Source organism: Microcaecilia unicolor, chromosome 12 (genome assembly GCF_901765095.1).
Source record: "Microcaecilia unicolor chromosome 12, aMicUni1.1, whole genome shotgun sequence".
Classification (NCBI taxonomy): Eukaryota; Metazoa; Chordata; class Amphibia; order Gymnophiona; family Siphonopidae; genus Microcaecilia; species Microcaecilia unicolor.
Genome location: NC_044042.1, coordinates 90,153,318 through 90,181,058, shown reverse-complemented (window position 1 = coordinate 90,181,058; position 27,741 = coordinate 90,153,318). Strand labels below are relative to the sequence as shown.

At 45.5% G+C, this 27,741-nt stretch overlaps 1 protein-coding gene across 1 annotated transcript in view; it reads left to right on the top strand.

Moving 5' to 3' along the window:
* LOC115481955 (acid-sensing ion channel 2-like) overlaps nucleotides 1–27,741 on the top strand; it is a 263,330-nt gene that overhangs the window by 162,582 nt on the left and 73,007 nt on the right. The window contains 3 exon segments of the mRNA XM_030221447.1: nucleotides 9,483–9,539; nucleotides 10,157–10,310; nucleotides 25,548–25,639. Coding sequence (XP_030077307.1) covers nucleotides 9,483–9,539; nucleotides 10,157–10,310; nucleotides 25,548–25,639 — 303 coding nt within the window.

The following is a 27,741-nucleotide window of genomic DNA, read 5'->3' as shown; positions in this document are numbered from 1 at the left end:
TGTGATGACTCGCAGACTGAGAAACACCATTGAAATAACTGTGGATGGGGATGAGTCGTGTGTTCCCGGTGCAACACCCGTTAAGATCCCATTGTTATCCAACTGTGCTGCTGCCACTGCAGAGAGCAGTTTTACGAGTGGAAGGCTAGCCTGGAAGACTCCGGGCTAGAAGGGCCTGTGGCCTGAAGATCTCTGAAGGGTGCTAACATCTGGACCAGGATCCTTCAAAGGCGGAGAGGCGGGCCTCCCTCCCCCAGTGTGGACGCTTTGTTATGGCTGATAAGACAGACTGGAAACCAGAAGAGACAAGAATAGGAGGGCACTTCTTGGTCATCACCAAACCAAAGGGTTGGCAGCCTCAGTGGTGGAATCTACCACTCCTCACAGAGGAGCATCGAGTTCTGAATGCATTTAGGAGCTCTTGTCATCTCGGCCCATACCACAAAGGTGTCAGTTGGCCCAGGAGGTGTGTCTTCAGAAAGCCACACATGGAAATCCTCACCACATAGAGAGTTCAAGGGTGTGTGGTTTGGGTGGGTTTAAAAGCTACACACGTATTCCCTATTTTACAAAGGGAATACATATGTATGTGAAAAAATGTCCACACCTTCTCAAAGGCATGCACAGGTTTTTAAGTGCTCGTTTCAGCGAGGTCTTTTCACAAGGCATAAGAGGCATAATTCTTCTTAATGGCGTTTAGTTTACGTCCACCTCCAAAATGAAACCATGTTAATATTGCGGCCTCACTACTTGTGTGGCACATATCTAGACTGAAAGCCCACCTCTTTAACATTGCTTTTGACTTGTAACCACTCGCCTCCACCTACCCTCCTCTCCTCCTTCCTGTACACATTAGATTGTAAGCTCTGTGAGCAGGGACTGTCTTTCTTCTATGTTTGTGCAGCGCTGCGTACGCCTTGTAGCGCTATAGAAATGCTAAATAGTAGTAGTAGTACATATTGTGATGATCCTGGTCACCCTTGTCATGATGGGAACTGCCTCAGCTTCAGGCGCTGCCCTCTTTTAGGTCAGGAAAAACATTTTAACTTCCAGGAGTTCAATCCATGGCCAGAAACTAATTCACCCCGGGCTTTGTTTCATTTCATTCATCTCTCATAACATCAAAAGAACTAGTCCACAGAGTTGAGACATTTATTATTTTCAAAAGAAAACAAACTCCACCGTGTTTGTTTATTTGAATTTATTAACCACCTTTATGAAGAGATTCACCCCAGCTGCAGCGACGGTGGTGTGCTAATTCTTCGGGGCAGTCTTGCCTGCCTGCCTGCCCGCCCCGCTGCCAGCGCTGATTCCCCCGCTGGCGCTGCGCTGCCGGCGTTCACGCTTTAAAAATGGCCGCCGAAACTTCCAGCGGCCTCGTGAGACTTCTGTAAGTCTCGGCGGCCATTTTGAAGCGTGAACGCCGGCAGCACCAGTGGGGGAGAGTCAGCACTCGCAGCGAGCAGGCAAAACTGCCTGCCCGCCCGGCGCCTGCCCCAAAGAATTTGAAGAGTCAGGATCCGGAGGGAGGGAGGGAGGAGAATAATTCATGCAGGGCAGGGGAGGGTCACTGCTGGACAAGGGTGGATGGAGGGCAGGGGAAGGAGGGTCACTGGACATGGGTGGATGGAGGGCAGGGGAAGGAGGGTCACTGGGCAGGGTGCATGCAGGGGAGAGGAGGGTGAAAGCTGGACATGGGTGGATGGAGGGCAGGGGAGAGGAGGGTCACTGGGCAGGGTGCATGCAGGGGAGAGGAGGGTGAAAGCTGGACATGGGTGGATAGAGGGCAGGGGAGAGGAGGGTCACTGGACATGGGTGCATGCAGGGCAGGGGAGAGGAGGGTCACTGCTGGACATGGGTGGATGGAGGGCAGGGGAGAGGAGGGTCGCTGGACATGGGTGGATAGAGGGCAGGGGAGAGGAGGGTCACTGCTGGACATGGGTGGATGGAGGGCAGGGGAGAGGAGGGTCGCTGGACATGGGTGGATGGAGGGCAGGGGATAGGAGGGGAGAGAGAAGAAATGCTGGACATGGATGGAGGGGAGGGAAAAGCGAGGAAGGAGATGAGATGAGGGAAAAGGAAGAGAGGAGAAAAACTGCACATGGATGAAGAAAATAGGCAGAAGCTGAGGACCAGAAATTAAGAAGAAAGGCGGAAAGTAAAAGAAATAAATGGAAAGGGAGCCCTTGAAACGGAGTTAAGAGGACAGATAGTAGCAGAATCGGATACTGGGCCAGCATGATCAGAAAAACAAAGTCACCAGACAACAAAGGTAGAAAAAAATCATTTTATTTTCATTATAGTGTTTGGAATATGTCCACTTTGAGAATCAGGTGCTCAACATTAAAAGTTTATATTTATTTACTTATGTATGGCATTTTATCCCACATTAAACATGAATTAGGATGTTTTGTGGCTCTACATAAGAATTGTGATATTATGATCCCTTGTTTCATATTGTTGACAGTCTGCATTTTCCGTATGGGTGGTATATTGGTGTATTAGGTTCTGCCCAGTGTAATATTTATGGTACAGTAAGGTTCTGTGTGTGTTTTTGCACAAAGTTGTGCATAGTGTTTTGCAGTTGAGCGATTGTAGTATATGCTTTGAGCAACCACTTTATTCTTTGACATATGATACATAGCTAATATCTAAATTTTAATAAAAGGTATTAATTGTGACATTTATTTATTTTTTCTGTGTGTTATCAGACAATTATGGATTTAAGCTCCACCCCTGGCCCCACCCCTAACCCCACCCCCTTTAGCCTCCCCAAACAGTTGGGCCACCGACCGCCTATGCTAATGCTTTTCTACAATACAGCTTACCATGTAGCCGAGGGACCAAGTGCAGATATGTAGATGGGGACAAGATGGGTGGTGCAGAGTCAGTTGGGATAAATAGATTGGTGGATAAACTCAAGACAAGTTCTTTGTATAGTTAAACAAGATATAAGGACCTGGTTTAAGTTACAGGGTGTGTAGCAAACTAGTCTATGTGTAGAAGTAGAGGTAGTCTCAAGTAGACGTAACCCCTCTGGGAGTAAATTCCAGAGCGTGGGGGCTACTACTACTACTACCGTGTTTCCCCGAAAATAAGACACTGTCTTATATTAAATTTTGCTCCCCAAGACCTGCTAGGTCTTATTTTCAGGGGAGGCCTTATTTTTCGGGGAAACATTGGGGTCACTCCCCCCCCCCCCCCGAGATCGCCGGCTCCCCTCCTCGATCGGTGGCTCCCCCTGCCCTCAGTCGCTCCCGGAAGTAACTAACCTCTTAAATGCTTCCTTTCACCATTCATCTTCGCACTCGCCGCAAGCAGCAGGGCAGGCCACTCCTTCCTTCCGTGTCCCGCCCTCGCCTGACGTAACGTAACGTCAGACGAGGGCGGGACACGGAAGGAAGGAGTGGCCAGCCCTGCTGCTTGCGGCGAGTGCGAAGGTGAAAGGAAGCGGTTAAGAGGTTGGTTCCGGGAGTGACTGAGGGCGGGGGGAGCCGCTGATCGAGGGGGGGAGCTGGCGATCTCGGGTGGGGGGGTGACCCCGATGTTTCCCCGAAAAATAAGGCCTCCCCTGCTAGGTCTTATTTTCGGGGGATGCCTTATATTTTCAAATTTAAGCAAGACCTCTACTAGGTCTTACTTACGGAGGATGTCCTATTTTCGGGGAAACACGGTATTTAGCATTTCTATAGTGCTACAAGGCGTACGCAGCGCTGCACAAACATAGAAGAAAGACAGTCCCTGCTCAAAGAACTTACAATCTGGCTCGCTGGCGGGTATCACATCTTACAATTTCTGTTGATGAGAGTTCAAATAATGATGCTGCTTGAGAGGACCTAGGAGATCTCAAAGGTTTGTAAAGGGCTAACTTATTCTTTTAAGTACCCTGGCCCATTCGGTGTGAGGACCTTGAAAATCAGAGATTTTTACATTTTAGCCAGTATAGTTGCAGGAAGGGTGTGATATTGTCACATTGCTTGCAGCCTTCTATCAGTTGTGCTGCAGCATTCTGATGTAGTTGGAGCTGATGGACACTCTTTTTGGTTTGACCAGTGGACAGAGCATTACAGTAGTGTAATCATGATGTTATCATGGCATGGACCACTTGGTCAGACTTGTTTTATGGAGAGAGATTTTGTAGCTGCCTCAGGTGAAAGAGACAATTTTTAAAGGTTGCAAACACTAGTCACCTTATTAGAGTCATGAAAAAATAGTCCATATGTATCTCAAAGGAAAGGCTTTCTTATCTCTTCCAGCCTGGGCCTGGGCTGCTTTGAGTGGGCTTTCAGCGAGGTTTGTTTCCAGCCCTCTACCACTGTGGGCACAGGGCCTCCCCATTCCACTTCATTAAACACATTCTGATGCACCAGTTTATATATCACAGTTCCTTATTGGAAAATACAGATTACTGTTCACTGTCTTTCTTCTGACATGGCACCCAAATGATTGGGGCCTGCAGCCCACCTCCCTCTTGGCTGCATGTGTCTGCACTTAACAGAGGAGCCTTAAAAGTGCATTGTCCATACCTCTCTCTCTGTCTCTTTTGAGGTTTGTTCCTTTCATTACTTCCACGCTGCCCAGTGGCAAGGTCTAGGTCTGCTAGGCCTCCTTCCTTTCCTCTGGAAGGCTTGAGTGAGCACTGACTGGGCCCCATGGAATGCCTGACTCCTCCTTTCTCTCTCTCTCTCTCTCCTCTCTACTTGGAATCTTCCTCCCCTGGAAGTTATTCAGCCTTGCTTAACTTTGGGGTTTTTTTTTTAACCCCAGGGCTTTCTCTGTTATTTATTTATTTATTTGTTGCATTTGTATCCCACATTTTCCCACCTATTTGCAGGCTCAATGTGGCTTACATAATTTTGTTATTACATTGTCATTCCAGGCTATCAGATACAGCAGGGGCGTAGCCACGGGTGGGCCTGGGCCCACCCAATTTGGGCTCAGGCCCACCCAGCAATGGAGCACCCAATGGGCCTTCTTTCCCCTCCCTCTGTCGGGCAGCGCGCGCCAGCCTAACTGTACAACAAAGCTGAACGGCACTGGGTCCGTCAGCATGCTGCCGCTAGCTCCTACCTTGTCATCTTTCGGCAGAGGTGTTAGTTCTGCTGCTAAATCTGCAGCGGATCCACGCAGTGCCAGGGCTGTCTGTACGCTGCTGCGACTGCTTCCTCTGCGCTAGCCCCGCCTCTTCAGAAAGAGTATTGGAGGTGAGGCGGGGCTAGCACAGAGGAAGCAGTCGCAGCAGCGTACAGAGAGACAGCCCTGGCACCGCGTGGATCCGCTGCAGATTTAGCAGCAGAACTAACACCTCTGCCGAAAGATGACAAGGTAGGAGCTAGCGGCAGCATGCTGACGGACCCGGTGCCATGCAGCTTTGTTGTACAGTTAGGCTGGCGCTGCCCGACGGAGGGAGGGGAAAGAAGGCCCATTGGGTGCCGGTAGGTGGTGCCGGAGAAACCTGCAGCGCTGGCTTGGTGGGGGGGGGGGGGGGGGGGTGGGGGGCAGTGGGTAGCCAGACAGCCAATTTTGGGGAGAGGGGAGAGAGAGAAAATTTTGTGCCCATTCACTTTGTGCTCAGGCCCACCCAAAATTGGCTGTCTGGCTACGCCACTGAGATACAGTTATTAGTAAGGTGTAGAGATTTAGTAATAGAAGAAAGAAGGAAGGAAGGAAGTAATTAGGGGATAAGTATAGAAGGTGGACTTTCAAACTGGGTGGGTTGGTGAATTGGATTAGTGAGGCTATAGGTTCTCTTTGTAGGCCTTGTTGAAGAAATATGTCTTCAGAGATTTGCGAAAGTTAGTTATTTCGTCGATTGTTTTCAGGTCTGTAGTAACCCTGGCAGCGCTATAGAAATGCTAAGTAGTAGTAGTAATACATTCCATAACTGTGTGCTCAAGTAAGAGAAGGTAGTGGCATGCATCAGCTTGTATTTTAGTCCTTTACAGCTGGGGAAGTGCAGATTGAGAAATATGCAGGATGATCTTGTGGCGTTTCTGGGAGGTAGGTCCACGAGGTTTAGCATGTAGATTGGGGCATCTGTGTAAATGATTTTGTGTACAATCGTGCAGATCTTGAACGCAATGCATTCCTTAAGTGGGAGCCAATGAAGTTTCTCTCTTAGGGGTTTTGCACTTGGGGTTAATCCTCAGTGCCCTTTTCCTAGGAGAAAAACCTCTTCCCATTGCTTTTTCTCATGTCCCTGTCTGCTTCCCAGGTGCAGACAAAGATCATGCACTCCGCCAGCCAAAGGAGCCAGCTTTGTGGCTGCTGAGCATTCCCATAATTCAGCAAGCTCCTTCATTGTGTCCTGAGAAAGGTAATTTGTATCATGTTTGGCACTCCCAGTGCAGAGGTTGGGCTGAACCGGAGGTCACCCAGTTGGTGGCAACATTCTACTACCCAGAAGGTTATCTTGAATAACTAAGGACAGCAAAAGAGTCCTGTAAACTGGATAAGTTATCTGGATAATACCAGGCACTCACCATAGTATCTTTCTCCATTGAGAATACTGACTATTTAACCCTACTTTCTGTTTTCTATCTTTTAACCAGTTTTTGATCCACAATAGTACACTACCTCCTCCTATCCCATGACTCTCCAATTTCCTCTGTAGTCTTTCATGAGGTACTTGGTCAAATGCCTTTTGAAAATCCAAATACACAATATTGACTGTCTCACCTTTATTCACATGTTTTTTCACCCCTTCAAAGAAATGTAATAGATTGGTGAGGCAAGATTTCCCTTCGCTAAATCCGTGTTGGCTTTTACCCGGCACAGACGTCAGTCTCACCAGTCTATAATTTCCCGGATTACCTCTGGAACCTTTTATTAAATTTGGCGTTATATCGGCTTCCCTGAAATCTTCCAGTACCATGCTTGATTTTAAAGATAAGTTACATATTACTAACAATAGTTGTGCAAGTTCATTTTTCAATTCTATCAGTACTCTGTGATGAATAACATCCGGTCCAGGTGATTTGCAATTCTTTAATTTGTTAAATTGCGCCATTACATCTTCCAGATTTATAGAGACATCATTGTTTCTCTGACTCATCAGTTTTGAATGTCTGTCCCAAATCTTCCTCGGTGAAGACCGAAGCAAAGAATTCATTTAATCTCTCCACTATGGCTTTGTCTTCCCTGAGTGCGCTTTTTACCCCTCTGTCATCTAGCGGTCCAACTGATTCTTTTGATGGCTTCTTCCTTTTAATATACCATTTGACTTGCCATTTCTTATGCTGTTCCTTATTATTTTCAGTCGGATCCTTCTTCCATTTATGAAGGATTTTCTTTTAGCTCTAATAGCTTCCTTTACCTCATTTTTTTAACCATACCGCCTGTCATTTGGTCTTCCTTCCTCCTTTTTTAATACACGGAATATATTTGGCATGGGCTTCCAGGATGGTATTTTTTAACATCATCCACGCCTGATGTAAATTTTTGAACTTCACCGCTGCTTCTCTAAGTTTTTTTTTTTTTTTCATTGTTCTTCTCATTTTATCAGTCTCCTTTTTGAAAGTTAAATGCTAACATATTGAATTTCCTGTATGTATTTACTCCAAAGCCAATACCAAATCTCTCCCTTTTTCTTCCCTTATTCCTCTTCAGAAATTCAGCAACTATCCCTATCTTTCTCTCACCTATCCCCCCTTTTTTGAAAGTTAAATGCTAACATACTGGATTTCCTGTGTGCATTTACTCCAAAGCCAATACCAAATCTCTCCCTCTTTCTTCCCTTCCTCCTCTTCAGAAATTCAGCAAGTATCCCTCTCTCTACTGTCACCTATCCCCCTCCCCCTAACTCATGGGTCCAGTATATCTTCCTCTTTCTTCTTCCCCCGCACGTACCCGGCCTCATTTCCTCTCCCTCCCTTACCATGTTGGTCTAGTATCTCTCTCATCCTCCTAGTTCCAGCATTATTTCCAAACCCTCTCTCACCCGCCCCCCCTCCCCCCAACATACAGATCCAATGTCTCTCCCTCTTTTTGCTTCCCATACATAGGCGCCCGGTATAAGAGGCTTGGACAGGCTAAGCCTCCCCTGCTGTGCTCTGAGGGGTTTAAATTGTTGATTTACCTCCATCCTCACAGCAGGAGCTGCAGTGAAAGCACTCTAGCCTTGTCCTGTTGTAGAAATTGGTTTATGGTTTGTTTACCTTACTGCAGGGAGAGCTGGGGGGGGGGGGGGGGGGTTGGCTGGAGGTGTCCTGTGTTGCCAGGGAGATATTTAAAGAGGATGACTTCCTGACCTGCACTGAGGACAGATAGCAACAGAATAGGATACTGGGCCAGCATGATCAGAAAAAGTCACCAGACAAAGGTAAAAAAGATCATTTTATTTTCATTATAGTGTTTGGAATATGTCCACATTGAGAATCAGGTGCTCAGCATTAAAAGTTTATATTTATTTACTTATTTATGGCATTTTATCCCACATTAAACATGAATTAGGGTGTTTTGTGGCTCTTCATGAGAATTGTGATGATATGATCCCTTGTTTCATATTGTTGACGGTCTGCATTTTCCGTATGGGTGGTATATTGGTGTATTAGGTTCTGCCCAGTGTAATATTTATGGTACAGTAAGGTTCTGAGTGTGTTTTTGCACAAAGTTGTGCATAGTGTTTTGCAGTTGAACGATTGTGCTTAGAATATGCTTTGAGCAATCACTTTTGTTCTTTGATGTATGATACATATCTAATATCTAAACTTAATAAAAGGTATTGTGACTTTTAATTTTATTTATTTTTTCTGTGTGTTATCAGACATTTATGGATTTAAGTTCCACCCCTGGCCCCACCCTAACCCTGCCCCCTTTAGCCTCCCCAAACAGTTGGGCCACCGACCGCCTATGTTCCCATACTTGTCCCAGCATCACTTAACTCTCTCCTCCACTCTCTCCCCAGTCCCAACATCCCTTCTTCAACAAACACCCCCCTCCCAATTCCTTTAAACTTATTTTTAGATTGCCAGCAGCTGAGCACTGAAAATAGGCTGCCTTTAGCCAGTCCCCGGGGCCTTTCCTCTACCGATCCTGCCCCACTGGAAACAGAAAGTAGAATCAGAGCATGTGGGACCAGCAGAGGGAAGACACCATGGCTAGAGGCAGCCTGCTGCTGCTTCTAGTGATCTAGAGTAAATATGAAGTCCACGGGGAGGGGGGAAGGGGAGTAAGTGAGAGATGTCAAACCATGGGTGGGGGGGCGGAGGGAAAGGAGGTTGCATAATGTGAGGGCAGAAAGCAAAGAGGTAGTGCTGGAGAGAAGGGCATTTTGGCATATGAGTTGGATAAGGGGGCCAAATGTATAGCTGACATGCCTAATGTATGTGACTTATCATGTGTGGCTGCAGTTAATAAAGTGTAATTACTTAGTTACTGTTGAATAGTGAGAAACAGACATTTAAACATCCCAGTTAGGAGGAGCTGCATTGTGGACATGCTTATGATGGATCTTGGCTTCTAATATCATTTTTTGCTTGCAGGAGATGCCCCGTTCTGCACACCAGAACAATACAAAGAATGTGCGGAGCCAGCACTTGGTAAGGAGACCAAATTTACCACTCTTGTCACAGTTATTCACCTTCAGGCAAGGTTAGAGATTAGAATGTGAAACCTTGATACTGGAATGTGTTAGGATGCATGTGCATAGGGTATACATCACATACAGCTGAGTAGTATGCCCCAGAACAGGGCAGGATTTCAGGCCTACAGTTCAGCAGTGAAGCCCAGAATAGAGCAGGATTACAGGCCTACAGTTCAGCAGTGAGTCTCAGCATAGGTCAGGATTGGAGGCCTAATGTCCAGTGGTGTGCCCCCAGGATTGCATGTATTGTAGTGCAGTAAATCTATAGAAGCAAGCTTCTCCCATCCCTCATCTCTATTCAGTAAATGAAGGGAGTCATTACTACCATAGCTCTGAGCTTGATTTTTTTTATCTTATATAATGAGAAAAAAACTATAAACACGGTGTAGCAGAATTCAGTAAATGAGTATAACTGGGGTTGCTGTGACCATACATCACTTTAGAAAAGTCACAATTAATGGGGTAAGGGAAAATGATCGAATATAGAGCAGCTGCAAACTACTGATAAGCAAACTAGGTCCAAAATGGCTCACCTTATCTGCTCCAAGGCCTCTGTGTTTGTGTCCTTGCTAGGTTTGCTGGCTGAGAAGGACAGCAATTACTGCATCTGCAGGATGCCATGCAATCTGACACGCTATAGCAAAGAGCTCTCCATGGTGAAGATCCCTAGCAAGACCTCTGCCAAGTACCTGGAGAAGAGATTCAACAAGTCTGAGAAATACATCTCGTAAGTGCAGGAGTTGCCTGATTTGGCATTGCTTTTTTTTTTACCTCCTACCCATCCAGGGAGTAAGCAGAAATGGGATGCAGTGATAAACTACCTTAATAAAGTGTAACAGGCACTGTGCTAAACCCACATCAAAATGGCAGTGGAGATCCTTGAGCAACTGCTACCAGGAGAACCTGATGTTTCTGTGAACCTCATTATGTCTGTCACAAATTTTTGTGCTTTTTTTGTTTCTAAGGTTTATAGTTTAGTTGCTTCAGGTAGCAGAATGTGTGGGTCTAGTATTTGGGAGTTCACTACTACCTGTGTTTGTAGGATACCACTAGGTTTGTAATCAGCAAAAGTTTTTCAGAGGCTGTTTTGTTAGGGAATGTGTCTCAGAGGGGACTGTTCTCACCACCTGTGTCCCTTTCAAAGTTACTAGTGACACATTGGACAAGGTGTGTCACAATTGCAACAGGCACACTGGTACATAAGTACATAAGTAATGCCACACTGGGAAAAGACCAAGGGTCCATTGAGCCCAGCATCCTGTCCACGACAGCGGCCAATCCAGGCCAAGGGCACCTGGCAAGTTTCCCAACGTACAAACATTCTATGCATGTTATTCCTGGAATTGTGGATTTTTCCCAAGTCCATTTAGTAGCGGTTTATGGACTTGTCCTTTAGGAAACCGTCTAACCCCCTTTTAAACTCTGCCAAGCTAACCGCCTTCACCACGTTCTCCGGCAACGAATTCCAGAGTTTAATTATGCGTTGGGTGAAGAAACTTTTTCTCCGATTTGTTTTAAATTTACTACACTGTAGTTTCATCGCATGCCCCCTTGTCCTAGTATTTTTGGAAAGCGTGAACAGACGCTTCACATCCACCTGTTCCACTCCACTCATTATTTTATATACCTCTATCATGTCTCCCCTCAGCCGTCTCTTCTCCAAGCTGAAAAGCCCTATTCTCCTTAGTCTTTCTTCATAGGGAAGTCGTCCCATCCCCGCTATCATTTTCGTCGCCCTTCACTGCACCTTTTCCAGTTCCACTATATCTTTCTTGAGATGCGGCGACCAGAATTGAACACAATACTCAAGCTGCGGTTGCACCATGGAGAGATATAATGGCATTATAACATCCTCACACTTGTTTTCCATACCTTTCCTAATAATACCCAACATTCTATTCGCTTTCCGAGCCGCAGCAGCACACTGAGCAGAAGGTTTCAGTGTATTATCGACGACGACACCCAGATCCCTTTCTTGGTCCGTAACTCCTAACGTGGAGCCTTGCATGACGTAGCTATAATTCGGGTTCTTTTTTCCCACATGCATCACCCTGCACTTGCTGACATTAAACATCATCTGCCATTTAGCCGCCCAGTCTCCCAGTCTCGTAAGGTCCTTCTGTAATTTTTCACAATCCTGTCGCTAGTTACTCCCATCTCTAAATCATTTATAAATATATTAGGTTATCAATAGAAATCAAACAAAATAAAATATGGAAAAGAAAATAAGATGATACCTTTTTTATTGGACATAACTTAATACATTTCTTGATTAGCTTTCGAAGGTTGCCCTTCTTCCTCAGATCGGAAATAAGCAAAATCTAAATATATTAGAAAGCAGCGGTCCTACCACAGACCCCTGAGGAACCCCACTAACTACCCTTCTCCATTGTGAATACTGCCCATTTAACCCCACTCTCTGTTTCCTATCCTTCAACCAGTTTTTAATCCACAATAGGACTTTTCATGTCTTTTGGTCTGTTTTCCAGTCTAGTTATAAATACATAAAGATGATGAGTGACAGAAGACAAACTGATTTAGTTTCTCTGTGTGATTATTATCCCAGGGAAGCTTTCTTTATACTCTCTTTTATTTTTCAGTTCTAATATTTATCAAAAAGAAACCATTTTTTTCCAGATTAAGGGGCCCTTTTACAAAGCGGCAGTAAGCACAAATGCGTTCTTATTGCATGCTAAAAAGGCAGTACCACGGGATGTGCTCAAGCGTCTGGTGATAGTTCTAGAATAGGCCTGGGGAATGTTTGGAGGCCTGTGCTAATAGAGTAGCCGCATGCTGCCCAGTTAATGTAGAAGCCCTTACTATCTAGTAAATAGATGGCAGTAAGGGCTGACACCTTAATGGCCATGTGCTAGTTGGGAAATTAGTGCATGGCCATTAAGGGCAATAAAGAAATTGCGGCTATTTTACTGTTGCACTAAAAGTGGCCTCAGCACGTGGGAAACACAACTACTACTACTATTTAGCATTTCTATAGCGCTACAAGGCATACGCAGCGCTGCACAAACATAGAAGAAAGACGGTCCCTGCTCAAAGAGCTTACAATCTAATAGACAAAAAAAATAAATAAATAAAGTAATCAAATCAATTAATGTGAACGGGAAGGAAGAGAGGAGGGTAGGTGGAGGCGAGTGGTTACAAGTGGTTACGAGTCAAAAGCAATGTTAAAGAGGTGGGCTTTCAGTCTAGATTTAAAGGTGGCCAAGGATGGGGCAAGATGTAGGGGCTCAGGAAGTTTATTCCAGGCGTAGGGTGCAGCGAGACAGAAGGCGCGAAGTCTGGAGTTGGCAGTAGTGGAGAAGGGAACAGATATGAAGGATTTATCCATGGAGCTAAATATAGTGCAGGCCACTTTTTAGTGCTGCTTAGAAAAGGACCCCTAAGTGTACTGATACATAGTCATCTAGCTTGGCCAAATAATTGTTTCTTACAGAACATTTTTCCATTAACACTCCTTCATATCTACAATAAACACCACTGTTGCATATCAAGATTAGAAGTATCTTTCCAATAAGTAACCACAAGTTTCACTTCTATGTAAGAGGTTCCCTGAAACCAAACACAGCAGAGGTTCGAGACCAGATCTCTTCCCAATAAGTCATCAGAGAACCACACTCGTATACTAAATGCGATAAGGCCCCACCTGTACTTTACCTGTCCAACAACAATTGCCAGCTCCAGGCCAGCATTTAAGTGGAGTCCAGTAACTTTTTTTTTTTACTTTAAAATTCTTTATTGAATCACCAAAAGGAACAACAACATACAAAGTTTACCCCCAGCACCTCTATCCTCTCATACATAATATCATTTATATCCCCCAGTTGCACCTCCACCTCCCCCCCCCAATGATCCCAATGCTAACCCCTCCCCCCTTCACCTCCCATTACCACACTCTAAAAACACTCCACTCCATATATCATAAGCAGTTGGTTCTTCAGCCCATGATACTCCACTGCAGCCCCCTTTCCCCTCCATCCACACCATTATCCCGCCACTCAGGACCAGATCTTTTCCCAGTCAGTAGGATGTTTCGGAGAAGGACATCGTCTTGTCGATATCATCGATTCCATGTCCACTAGCTGCTCTTTCATCTTCCAATCCTGTAGAGATGGAGCCTGAGAGGATTTCCAGTGCAAGGCAGTTACACATCACGCTGATGCTAGGCCGAATCGTTTGACCTTCTGGTGCCAAGCAGACCCTACACCATTATAAAGGCCCAGCAAGCAGCTTTAAGGAGATGCTATAAAGGTAATGTTCAAGATTAAAGACAACTCCATGCATATTCCTTTCCAAAAAGTCTGGATGTTCGCACAGTCCCACCACACATGCAGAAATGTTCCCTGTCCCTCCCCACTTCTCCAGCAAACATCCAAAACTTATGGAAACATAGCTTTTAATCTCACATGGGTGTAGTACCATTGCGTAGCTTAGTAAATGACGACAGATAAAGACCTATATGGTCCATCCAGTCTACCCAACAAAGTAAACTCATTTTACATGGTATGCGATACTTTATATGTGTACCCGAATTTGATTTGTCCTTGCCATTCTCAGGACACAGACCAGCACTCTTCTTGTACTAAAGGTTCTGAAGCTAACATCAAAGCCCCTTAAAATTTATACTCTAGCGCATCCCTATCTATTTAGTCACGATCAGGGCATAGGCTGTAGAAGTCTGCCCAGTCTGCTCAGCACTGGTTTTGCTTCCCAGTTACCGGTGCTACCACCTAATCTCCACTAAGATTCCATGGATCAATTCCTTTTTAAAAGGATTCCTTTTTGTTTATCCTTGTGAAAAAATACTTCCTGAGAGATTGGAGAACGGCGGAGATGGTCCCTCTTCACAAAAGTGGTGATAGGGAAGAAGCTGGAAACTACAGGCCGGTAAGCCTCACTTCGATTATAGGAAAAGTAATGGAAGCGATGCTGAAGTAAAGGATAGTGAATTTCCTGGAAGAAAATGAGTTGCAAGATCCAAGACAATATGGTTTTACCAAAGGGAAATCGTGCCAAACGAATCTCATTGAATTCTTTGATTGGGTGACCGGAGAATTGAACCGTGGACGTGCTATAGACGTAATCTACTTAGATTTCAGCAAGGCTTTTGACACGGTTCCCCACAGGAGGGTCTTAAATAAACTGGATGGTCTGAAGATAGGACCCAAAGTGGTGAACTGGATTAGGAACTGGTTGACGGACAGGCGCCAGAGGTGGTGGTGAATGGAGTTCGCTCGGAGGAGGGAAAGGTGAGTAGTGGAGTGCCTCAGGGATCGGTGCTGGGGCCGATTCTGTTCAATATATTTGTGAGTGACATTGCCGAAGGGTTAGAAGGTAAAGTTTGCCTGTTTGCGGATGATACTAAGATTTGTAACACAGTGGACACCCCGGAGGGAGTGGAAAACATGAAAAAGGATCTGAAAAAGCTAGAAGAATGGTCTAAGGTTTGGCAATTAAAATTCAATGCGAAGAAATGAAAAGTGATGCACTTAGGGAGTAGAAATCTAAGAGAGGCGTATGTGTTAGGCAGTGAGAGTCTGCTAGGTACGGATGGGGAGAGGGATCTTGGGGTGATAGTATCTGAGGATCTGAAGGCGATGAAACAGTGTGACAAGGCGGTGGCCGTAGCTAGAAGGTTACTAGGCAGTGTAGAGAGAGGTGTGACCAGCAGAAGAAAAGAGGTGTTGATGCCCCTGTACAAGTCGTTGGTGAGGCCCCACCTGGAGTATTGTGTTCAGTTTTGGAGGCCGTATCTTGCTAAGGATGTAAAAAGAATTGAAGTGGTGCAAAGAAAAGCTACGAGGATGGTATGGGATTTGTGTTACAAGACGTATGAGGAGAGACTTGCTGACCTAAACATGTATACCCTGGAGGAAAGAAGAAACAGGGGTGATATGATACAGACGTTCAAATATTTGAAAGGTATTAATCCACAAACTAACCTTTTCCGGAGATGGGAAGGCGGTAGAACGAGAGGGCATGAAATGAGATTGAACGGGGGCAGACTCAAGAAGAATGTCAGGAAGTATTTTTTCACGGAGAGGGTGGTGGATGCTTGGAATGCCCTCCCGCGGGAGGTGGTGGAGATGAAAACGGTAACGGAATTCAAACATGCGTGGGATAAACATAAAGGAATCCTGTGCAGAAGGAAGGGATCCTCAGGAGCTTAGCCTTGAATGGGTGGCAGAGCTGGTGGTTGGGAGGCGGGGCTAGTGCTGGGCAGACTTATACGGTCTGTGCCGGGGCTGGTGGTTGTGCGGCGGGGATAGTGCTGGGCAGACTTATACGGTCTGTGCCAGAGCCGGTGGTGGGAGGTGGGGTTGGTGGTTAGGAGGCGGGGATAGGGCTGGCCAGACTTATACGGTCTGTACACTGAAGAGGACAGTACAAATAAAAAAGTAGCACACATGAATTTATCTTCTTGGGCAGACTGGATAGACCGTGCAGGTCTTTTTCTGCCGTCATCTACTATGTTTACTATGACATTACTCCTGAGTCTGCCCTCCTTCAACCTCAAATTATGTCCTCTGGTTCTACTGCCTTCCTGTCTCTGGAAAAGGCTGTATCATGTCACCCCTGTTTCTCCTTTCCTCCAAGGTATACATGTTCAAGTTGGCAAGTCTCTCCTCGAATGGTTTGCAACACAAAGTTTTTCTTTGTACCGCTTCCAGTCGTTTCACATCTTTAGCAAGGTACATCCTCCAAAACTGAACACAATACTCCAAGTGGGACCTCACCAATGACTTGTAGAGAGGGATCAGTACCTCCTTTCTTCTGCTGGCTATACCTCTCTCTTTGCAGCCTAGTATCCTTCTGGCCACAGCCGTCGCCTTGTCACATTGTTTCTTCACCTTCAGATCCTTGGACAGCAACACACCAAGGTCTCTCTCTTGAGACGAGCTTACTAATCTCTCCCCTCCTATTCGGTATTTCTCTTTTGGGTTTCTGCACCCCAAGTGCATCACTCTGCATTTCTTGGCATTTCTGGATTGGATTCAAACAACACTATTTATCTCTTGAAGACATCAATGTGGACACCCGGAAGAATACTGCCCTGCCCTCCCCACTCAAGTAGTTTTCTATTTGTTCAAAGATTTGATAATCTGAAACTTGAGAAAGACATTAAGGTAGTGGGGGTAGGGTGTGCTATGATGGTGGAATGGTGATTATACATTTCAAGACTCCGGTCTATGTAATATGCCAAAAAACTGGACAACAATCATAATTTATATAGATATTTTTTCTTGTCCTTTTAAGTTTTATCTTGACAGTAATGGTTTCTGTATAATGATGGTTAACCTTTAAGAAATCGAATAACTATTTAAAACCCAGGATATCTATTAGATTAAATTTTAACTGCCAGACCCTCGACCATTCTTCTAATGTTCGGAGATCCCTTCTCATTGTTTCTACTCCCTCCAGGGTATCTAAACAGAATCAGCCCCAGCACCGACCCCTGAGGAACTCCACTGCTCACCTTCCTTTCCTCTGAGTGGATTCCATTTACCACCACCCTCTGCCACATGTCGGTCAACCAGTTTCCTATCCACCACTTTGGTTCCTAAGTTCAGCCCTTTCAGCTTATTCACTAGTCTTTTGTGGGGGACCGTATCAAAGTCTTTTCTGAAATCTAAGCACATGTCCTTCATCCAGTTCTTTGGTCACCTAGTCAAAGAAATCAATAAGATTCATTTGGCAGGATTTTCCTGTGGTAAAGCCATGTTGCCTCAGGTCCTGTAACCCATTGGCGTCTAGAAAGTTAACTATCCTTTCTTTCAGCAGCAAATCCATTATTTTTCCTACTACCGAAGTGAGACTTACCAGTCTGTAGTTTCCCACTTCTTCCCTGTCTGCACTTTTGTGAAGAGGGACCACATCTGCTCGTCTCCAATCTCGTGGAACCTCTCCCATCTCTAAAGATCTATTAAATAAATCTTTAAGAGGTCCCACCAGGACCTCTCTGAACTCCCTCAGTATCCTGGGATGTATCCCATCCGGTCCCATAGCTTTGTCCACCTTCAGATTCTCAAGCTGTTTATAAACTCTTTCTTCCGTAAATGGTCCATTCCCAGATGTTCCCTTGGCAGCTGACCGTGATCCTTCTCCAGGATTTGCCTCCGTGAGCACTGAAGAGAAGTAACTATTTATCCTCATCACTCTCCACATAGCCATTCTCATTATCTTTCAGTCTTGCAATTTCATTCCTATCTTTTCTCCTTTCTCCAATATATCTGAAAAAAGTCTTGTCACCTTTCTTTACATCTTTATCCATTTTTTTTTCTTCCGCTTGCTCTTTCGCTAGCCATATTTCCCTCTTTGCTTCTTTGAGTTTAATCTGATAATCTTTTCCGTGATCCTCTCGTTGCATTCTTTTGTATTTCTTGAACAAAGCTTCTTTTGCTCTTTTTTTTATTCAGCTACTTGTTTGGAGAACCATATAGGTTTCCTGTTTCACTTGTTTTTGTTTACTTTCCTTGCATAAAGATCAGTTGCGGCCGGGGTCAGGACCAACTATAGCTGCATTACTTCCTGACTGTGGTGGTGCCGCTCGCAGAACAGGGCTTAGAGAAGTCCCGTCTACACTGCTTACTGACGCCAAAGCGTCAGTTCCAACAGAGGAAGAAGATGCCTGAATGGGTCCAGCTGAGATTCCGAATCGAGGGTCGTCTGTGTCGAAGCCTAGATCGCAGTGGGAATCGAGGGAAACTCCCGCACCTTCCCTCTTCTCTTCCCCATAACTGAGGCGCAAGGAGCCGCTTCAATGAGTGACTCAGGATAAGTTCCGGGAGGTGCCGGTGCGGTAAGTCGTCATGGCGCCATTTTGGATCCCTGTGCTCATTGCTTTCCATGTGCATAGTGAGTTTAGTTGACCTTTCCCTCTGCCATCATGTTTATTCTGGGGGTGACTTTCTGAATTCCCTTGTTTCTTTTTGTCACCCCACCCCCCTAATTTAAATGTCTAGAAACATACTTTCTGAATTTCTCCCCAAGGATCCTTTTTCCCATCACAGAAAGATGTAGCCCATCATTACAGCACAGCCTGTTATTTTTCCACATATTACCCAACGCTTCTATGTATCTAAAACCACCTTCTTTACACCAAGACTCAAGCCACTTATTGAATTCCACTGTTTTACATAGTCTTTCCTCTCCCTTACCCAATGTAGGAATTACTTCAGAAAAAGCCACGGTCTGAACCAAAGATTTCAGTCCCTTCCCAAACTTCTGGAATGCTCTCTGTGCTGTAAACTTGCTATTGTTGGCCAGGTCATTTGTCCCCAGGTGAATTAGAACATCAGTATTTGAAGCCTTGCTCTCTTCTCGGATCACTTTCAGAATTTGGTTGGTACATCTGGTAGCTGAAGATCCTGGAAGGCGTTTCACTAGGTTGGAACCCTTGAACTGTGTTCCTAAGTTAATGCCTCTGATAATGGATTCTCCGATCAGTAAGAATTTTCACCAATCTGTCATTGTTTGGGGGATATTTCTTGGGTTGTGCTACTTCCATTGCCTCTGGTTCCACCACAGTACTTCTTTTCTCAGCATCATAATGATGCAATGCAGCAAAAGAATTTGACGGGGCAAAGGTTGAGAGGGTGAGTGCTTCTGTGTCACAGATCTTAGTCTACCAGAGCCTATTGTGACCCATCCATCCCTCTGTTGTTTCATTCCCTGTGGTAGTGGTGGTGGTAAATTGACTGGGAATTGAGTAATCTTGGATGCTTCTATCATTGTAGCTAATTCCTTCTTGTTTGTTGAGCTCATCTTTCAAAGCTGATATTTGGAGACAGATAGGACAAGCTCTAAGATTCCTGATAGTTTGCCTTAGGATTAAAGCAGAACATGTTTTGCACTGAGTGAAGGTCATGTTGATGTGATTCACAAGAGTGAAAAGGTGAACTATGATAGGGGATAACAAGGAGTAGAATTGACCAGTTATGGTGTAATGAAGATATTTGTCCCTTGATTGCCCTATATAAAGGGAGTTCACCTAGGGGTGGGTGGGAATACTACTACTACTACCACTTAACATTTCTAAAGCGCTACTAGGGTTACGCAGCGCTGTACAATTTAACATGGAAGGACAGTCCCTGCTCAAGGAGCTTACAATCTAAAAGACAGGTGTACAATCTAGAGACAAGTGTACAATCTAAAAGACAAGTGTAGAGTCAATCTGATAGGGCATACTATATTTCTCGAAAGGTTAGGTGCCGAAGGCAGCATTGAAGAGGTGAGTTTTAAGCAGAGCTTTGAAGATGGGTAGGGAGGGGGCTTGGTGTAGGGGTTGAGGAAGATTGTTCCAGGCATAGGGTGAGGCAAGGCAGAATGAGCGGAGCCTGGAGTTGGCAGTGGTGGAGAAGGGTACTGAAAGGAGGGATTTGTCCTGTGAGCGGAGTCAGACCCTCTGCAAGTGAAAAGACAGGTCTATTTCTTTTAACAAATAAGATAGAATAGGAGGTAGAATCCGCAGTTTACCAGGAAGATACTAAGAACAAGACACAGGTAACATCAGTTTACAATCAAACCAAGTCTGAAAATGCCTAGCTTAGCCCAGGCAGCTCTCAATGAAAACTTAAGTTCTGTTTTTTTTCTTTTACCACACAGCTGTATACAATTGCCTCTCCTCTGGAGGTATGCAGTCTGAGTCAGCAGATGCTATGTAACCAAATTCTGGCACTGAAGATTCAAAACACAATTCTAATAAGCACATCAGAGGAAAGGGGTTTTTCTAGCTTCCTTTGATAAGCCTAGACCAGTGATGGGCAACCTTTTGAGCTTGATGTGTCAAAATTCGCCAAAAAAACGAGTATAACTCAGGTGGTGTGTCACTTCGAGAAAAATCGCTGCCCCCTACCCGAGATCGCTGCCCACCCAAGGTCGCTGGGCCCCCCCCCCCCCCCCCCTCCACCGGGCCCAGAACTAACCTTAAAGCCTCCTTTCACGTCGCAGCAAGCAGCAGCAGGGCAGGCCTCTCCTCCTTCCTTCTGTGCTCCGCCCTCGCGGACGTTACGTCAGGCGAGGGCGGGACACGGAAGGAAGGAGTGGCCTGCCCTGCTGCTGCTTGCTGCGACGTGAAAGGAGGCTTTAAGGTTAGTTTCCGGGAGCGAGGAGGGAGGGCGGACCCAGTGCATTTTTTGTAGAAAAAAAGGTGCCGGTACTCATTATGGGTGGGGTCACCACATATGGCTCCACCCCTATGATAGCCATACCCACATTAGCCACACCCCTTATATCAGCCATGGCGCATATAAACAGACATCATTGAAAATATACTAGTATAGGAGAAAAACAATAACTTGTGATTTTTTTTCATTATAAATCATTTCTGTAAGATGTTACAGCTCCAGTATACCCAGTGCAAAATAAGACAACAGATGTAAATTCTGAAATTGGACAAATTCCAAACACTAAAATGAAAATAAAATAATTTTTTTCTACCTTTGTTGTCTGGTGACTGTTTTCTATCCATACTGGTCCAAGTGTCTGATTCTGCTGCTCTCTATCTGTTCTCTTAACTCCGTTTCCAGGGCTTTCTTTCCATTTATTTCTTTACTTTCCTCCTTTCTTCTTCCATGTCCAGCATTTCTCCTCTCTCCCCGCCAACCCCTCCATCCATCCATGTCCAGCAATTCTCCTCTATCTCCTGCTCTGCTCTGCTCTCCATCCATTTCCAGCATTTCTCCTTCTTCTCCTGCCATCCCATCCATGTGCATCTCCTTCCTATCTTTCCTCCCCTCCATCCATGTCCAGCATGTCTCCTCTCCCCTCCCCTCCCATGTCCAGTGATTCTCTCTCCCCTGCCCTCCTCTCCTATCCAAGTCCAGCAATTCTCTCTTCCCTGCCTTCCCCTTCCAACCATGTCCAGCAATTCTCCATTCTCCTCTCTCCTCTGCCCTACTATCCCATCCCCTCCATGTCCAGCGATTCTCTTTTGCCCCCTATCCTCCCCTCCCTTCAATGTCCAGTGACTCGCCCCAGCCTCCACCTGCCCCTGAGATCATTCAAACCCCAGCCCCACTTGCCCAGCCCCCCAGCCCCACTTCCCCATACACACATACTCCCAGCCCTACTTGCCCACACACAAACCACCAGCCCTACTTGCCCACACACACACACACCCCAGCCCCACTTGCCCACACACACCCCCAGCTCCACTTGCCCCCACACACACACCCCCAGCCCTACTTGCCCACACACACACATCCTCAGCCCCACTTGCTCACACACACAGACCCCCAGCCCTACTTGCCCACACACACACCCCAGCCCCAATTGGCCACACAACCCCCCCAGCCCCACTTGCCCACACACACACACACACCCAGCCCTACTTGCCCACACATACCCCCCAGCCCCAATTGGCCACACCCCCCCAGCCCCACTTGCTCACCCTCCCCTGCTCACTCCCTGCTGTTTGCACCGACCCCTGCCTCGTAAAACTTATTTTTTCGCGAACCGGCAGACTGAAGAAATAAAACAAACAGCTGACAGGCTTGCCTCCTTCGATCGCGTCGGCCGCTTCCTTTCCCTGCATTCTGAGCGCGTCCCGCCCTCCTCTGATGTCATTTCCTTTCCTCGAGGGCGGGACACGCTGAGAATGCAGGGAAAGGAAGCGGCCGACGCGATCGAAGGAGGCAAGCCTGTCAGCTGTTTGTTTTATTTCTTCAGTCTGCCGGTTCGCGAAAAAATAAGTTTTACGAGGCAGGGATCGGTGCAAACAGCAGGGAGCGAGCAGGGGAGCACTGGGCGGACCACACTGCGGCGGCGCCGTGTGTCATCGAAAATGACTACGCGTGTCAGTGCTGACACGCGTGTCATAGGTTCGCCATCAGGGGCCTAGACTGTAAGCTGGCAGCCTTTATGAACTGAGCTGTGGAAAGCAATAAGACTGTTCCAGAATAAAAAAGAAAAACTCCACATTTTATTAGTTGCTATCATTTTTGAGTTGGTGAAAGTTCTATAGAAAACCCAGAGTGGTGTCGTGCTCCTGGATTGGACAGAGGAGAGCACAGATGAGCAGCTGAAGATCGTAACAAAGTAAATCAATTTTTTACTCGTTCCAAAAGTACAAAGACTGGGGGACACTCGAGGAAGTTACATGGAAATTCTTTTAAATCAAATAGGAGGAAATATTTTTTCACTCAACGAATAGTTAAGCTCTGGTACTCTTTGTCGGAGGATGTGGTAACACCGGTTAGTGTATCTAGGTTTAAAAAAAGGTTTGGACAAATTCCTGGAGGAAAAGTCCATAGTCTGCTATTGAGACAGACATGGGAAGCAACTGCTTGCCCTGGGATTTGTAGTATGGAGTGCTGCCATGATTTGGGTTTCTGACAGATACTTGTGATCTGGCTTGGCCATTGTTTGGAAAACAGGATACTGGGCTAGATGGACCATTGGTCTGACCCAGTATGGTTACTCTTATGTCCACTTTTACCCATTCTACACCACCAGTGGTAACCCTCCTCAGCCATCACTTTTCCATGCTGAAGAGTACTAACCTCTTAAGCATTTCCTCATATGGGAGGAGTTCCATCCCCTTTATCATGTTGATCGCTCTTCTTTGAACCTTTCCTAACTCCACTATATGTTTTTTGAAATACAGTGACCAGAACTGAACGCAGTATTTAAAGTGAAGTTGCACCATAGAGCGATGCAGAGGCATTATAATATTCTTGGTCTTATTTTTGTATGCCTCTAATAATAATTCATAGCATCATGTTTGCTTTTTTGGCCTCTGCTGCACACTGGGCAGAAGATTTCAGCATATTGTCTACAATGACACCTAGATCTTTTTTTTCTTGAGTGCTGACTCCTAAGGTAACTATGATTTGGATTATTCTTCCCAATGTGCATTACTTTGCATTTGTCCACATTAAATTTCATCTGCCATTTGGATGCCCAGACACACTGACTATATGCAGTTGTTGTTCTTGTCCACTTACAACTTTGGCAATGTCTGGCAGGAGGAACTCCGGCAGTCCTTGTTTTGATGATAACATCCAGGTGCTATAATGATTGCATCAGTACAGCTGTAAGGGAAATTCCAGCATTCCTTGGCTGGTCTGGCCCAATGGCGGTAGGCTCTGTCCCGAAATGTAACAGAATGCTTTAATGAGCCTGATTCTGAATATTATAGTTCTCTATAGCTATGTTATATAGTGACATGTAGTGCTACATATAGCCTCAAGATCACTCACTGAATGGTGGTAGTAGGTTTGGAACCTGGGATTTCAGATTTACAGCCCTGATGTTCTAGCTGTGCCCCATATCCAAGTCCTGAGGTTATTCGCCAAAGGCTTTATGCTTGGCATCATTTTTTTAGATTGTGCTCACACCTGTTTCAGTAGTAGCTCAAGGTGAATTACTTTCAGGTACTCTGGATATTTCTCTGTCCCAGGAGGGCTCACAATCTAAGTTTGTACCCGAGGCAATGGAGGGTTAGGTGACTTGCCCAAGATCACAAGGAGCAGCAGTGGGATTTGAACCGGCCACCTCTGGATTTCAAGACCGGTGCTCTAACCACTAGGCCACTCCTCCACTCCATTATGTCAGAACAGTGACTCTACAGCTTTGCCAGTATGAAATACATCTTGCACTTCTTACTTTAGATTTTTCAGTTTAAAAATTACTTTACTGTGCCATGCAAAAGGCCAGTTCAAGGGCTTCAGGGTAGCAATTGTTCACGCTTTCTTAAACGTGTTCTTTAGAAATCTATCAACAATCTCCAGTCTCTTCTCTCCCGGCATGATTTTCTGATGTAGAGCAAAGGAGATGGGAGAACCAGAACGGGCTTCAGTCATAGGTACCAGCATTTCAAAATGATTGGGGGTGCCAAACAAATTACTCCTCCCTGGATGCAGTGAAAAAGCTTGCTCAATATTGGGGATTCTCAGCACTCACTGACACCCACAGAACTGACTCCTATGCCTTCAGTCCTGGAATTCAAATAAGTATAAATAAGTACACAGATGAGAAAAAGATCCCATCAGAAATCTGTGAATAGAGTTTTTTTCTGTTAATTGTCACTCAAGTTTTTTTCAGCCTCTCTGGTCAAGGGAATATATATATTTTTTTTTGGGGGGGGGGAGGGGTTCAAAAATATTTAACTTACAGTACTGGATTTTTCCTTTATACAACACTAATTAAGCCACAAGTTTTCAGCTGTAAAATTCAAGTGGGCATCTGAGGTCACTTATCTATAATCCCTACATAACTGAAGTAAGGTTCTGGCACATCAGTAATAATGCTCCAGTTCAAGGGGGATTATAGGTAAACTGGTCATCCATCGTGAAAGCATTTATTGCTTTTGGTTTCATGAAATCTAAGTTGCATCAGAATGCCTTTTTTCAGCTAGGGCTTAATTTCCAAAAGGTTTAAGTACCTAATTGAATATTGTACACTGCCATCAGCCCCTTTGAAAACTGACTAAGGCTGAGCACCTGGGTTTATTGGGTGCATAAATTTAGGTTTCCAAAAAGTGCACTGGTACAGGATGGAGTTGAGAGCTTAGCAGTGATTTTCAGTACTGGGCACCTAACTTGGGGGTCCTTTAACTAAGCTGTGATATAAAGTGGCCTTAGCACACCCTTACATAGGTTTTTCCCCATGCACTAACACCATTTTTACTGCAGCAGTAAAATGGCCAATTTTCCCTTTTCTTTGCATTAATGGCCACTGTTGGAAACAGGATACTGGGCTTGATGGACCTTTAGTCTATCCCAGTATGACAATGCTTATATTCAGTCATACTACCTTGTCATTTAAAGAAGCCCTAGAATAAATCCAGAAGATACTTAGTGGTGAGGAAAGTAGTATGTTTGGGGCTGCAGTGTGAAGCGAGAACAGGTTGGCCAACTGCCTGCCAGAGGAAGGTAGGTAGACTGGATGAGCCTGCAGGTTTTTATCGACAGTCATAGTCTTTGTCTTATATTTCTGCCTCTTGCAGAGAGAATGTCCTCATCCTGGATGTATATTTTGAAGCACTGAATTACGAAACAATAGAACAGAAGAAAGCATATGAAGTTGCGGGATTGCTTGGTAAGGAAAATATGTGCATTTCCGTGTATTTGCAGCCATTGTGCCTTTTCCCTCATAGCTTCAAGCTTGTAGTTGATCGATTGCATCTAGATCATAAGGAGCAGGCAACCCTTCCCTTGTTTTACAGTTCTTGTTTCAGTCTGGCTTATATTCAGAACAATTTAAGAGGCCTGCTTAAATTGCTGTGAGCTGCCCAACTGCCGATATTCAGGAGCACTAAATCAAGTAGTGCTGCTGAATATTGTCTCTGATCACCAATGTTAAAAGTGGGCAGGTCAAGGGCGGCACTAGGAAAGAGCCAGGGGTTATGCGGGTGCAGGTAATATTCAGTGCCAGGACTTGCATAAGCTCCACCAGCTAGCACAGCACCATTTAGCCCCGGATATATCCAGTGCCAGGACCTGCACACGGCCCAGCACTGAATATCAAGGGCTAATTTAGCCTGCCATGGTCAGCATTTGAAAAAAAAAAACCACTTGACTGCCACTGGATGAATAACTACCCCAGTGCGTTTTGTGTGGGGTGGTCACTCCTGCTATTTATTTATTAATTTAGATTTTGCTCACACCTTTTTCAGTAGTAGCTCAAGGTGAGTTTCATTCAGGTACTCTGGATATTTCTCTGTCCCAGGAGGGCTCTCAATCTAAGTTTGTACCTGAGGCAATGGAGGGTTAAGTGACTTGCCCAAGATCACAAGGAGCAGCAATGGGATTTGAACTGGCCACCTCTGGATTGCAAGGTTGGTGCTCTAACCACTAGGCCACTCCTCCACTCAGCAACATTCCATGTAGAATCACCAATAATAGCAACAGAATCTCAAATAGTAGCAACACTCAATGTTCCACTGCACTAACCACTAGGCTACTCCTCCACTAGCAACATTCCATGTAGAAGCCTGCCCTTGCAGATCAGCAATGCAGCCGCGCAACATGACGGCAGATAAAGGCCATATGGCCCATCCAGTCTGCCCGTCCTCTGTAACCCCTAACCCTTTTTCTAAGCGATCCCACATGCTTAACTGATGCCTTTTAAAATTCTGATACAGTCCTTGACTCCACAACCTCCACCGGGAGGCCATTCCAGGCCTCCTCCACCCTTCCTGTGAAATAATACTTTCATAGATTACTCCTAAGCCTATTTCCTCTGAACTTCATCGTATGTCCCCTCGTTCCAGAGCTCTCCTTCAGATAAAAAAGGCTTACTTCCCGTACATAAATGCCCTTGAGATATTTAAACGTCTCTATCATGTCTCCTGTCTCCCTCCTCTCTTCCGGCGTATACATGTTGAGGTTCATAAGCCTGTCCCTATATTTTTTGTGTTCAAGACCACTTACTAATTTTGTAGTTGCCCTCTGGACCGACTCCAACCTGTTTATATGTTTTCGTAGGTGCGATCTCCAGAACTCTATGGCCTCACCATAGACTTATACAATGGCACTATCACCTCCTTTTTCCTGCTGGTCTTCCCTCTTTTTATGCACCCAAGCATCCTTCTGGCTTTGATCATCACTTTTTCTACCTGTTTGGAAGCTTTAAGTTCATCAGACACAATCACTCCCAAGTCCCGCTCTTCCTTCGTACACTGAAGCACTTCACCCCCTATACTGTACCGTTCCCTCGGATTCTTGCGACCCAAGTGCATGACCCTGAATTTTTTGGGATTAAATCTTAGTTGCCAAATATCGGTCCATTTTTTCAGCTTTGCTATGTCCTTCCTCATGTCATTCACACCCTCCAGGTGTCCACCCTGTCGCAGAGTTTGGTATCATTCACAAAGAGACAAACCTTACCAGACAGCCCTTCCGCAATATCGCTCACAAAGACGTCAAAAAGAGCCGACCCAAGGACTCTTGTGCAAAGGAACCACATTCGCCCTTCTCCGGGACCACTCTAGTTTCTAAGGAAGCATTGAAGAGGTCAGTCAGCGGAGCCGCCAGAAGTTCTCCGAGTTCCTTGAGCACCCTCAGGTATATCCCATCAGGCCCCATCACTGTCTACTTTTAGTTTGGCTAGCTCCTCACGAACTTAAGTCCTCCGTAAACAGGTCTTGGTCTACCATACATCAATCCCCTTTAGCCTTTGTTTTCTGCAACCCTACCCCT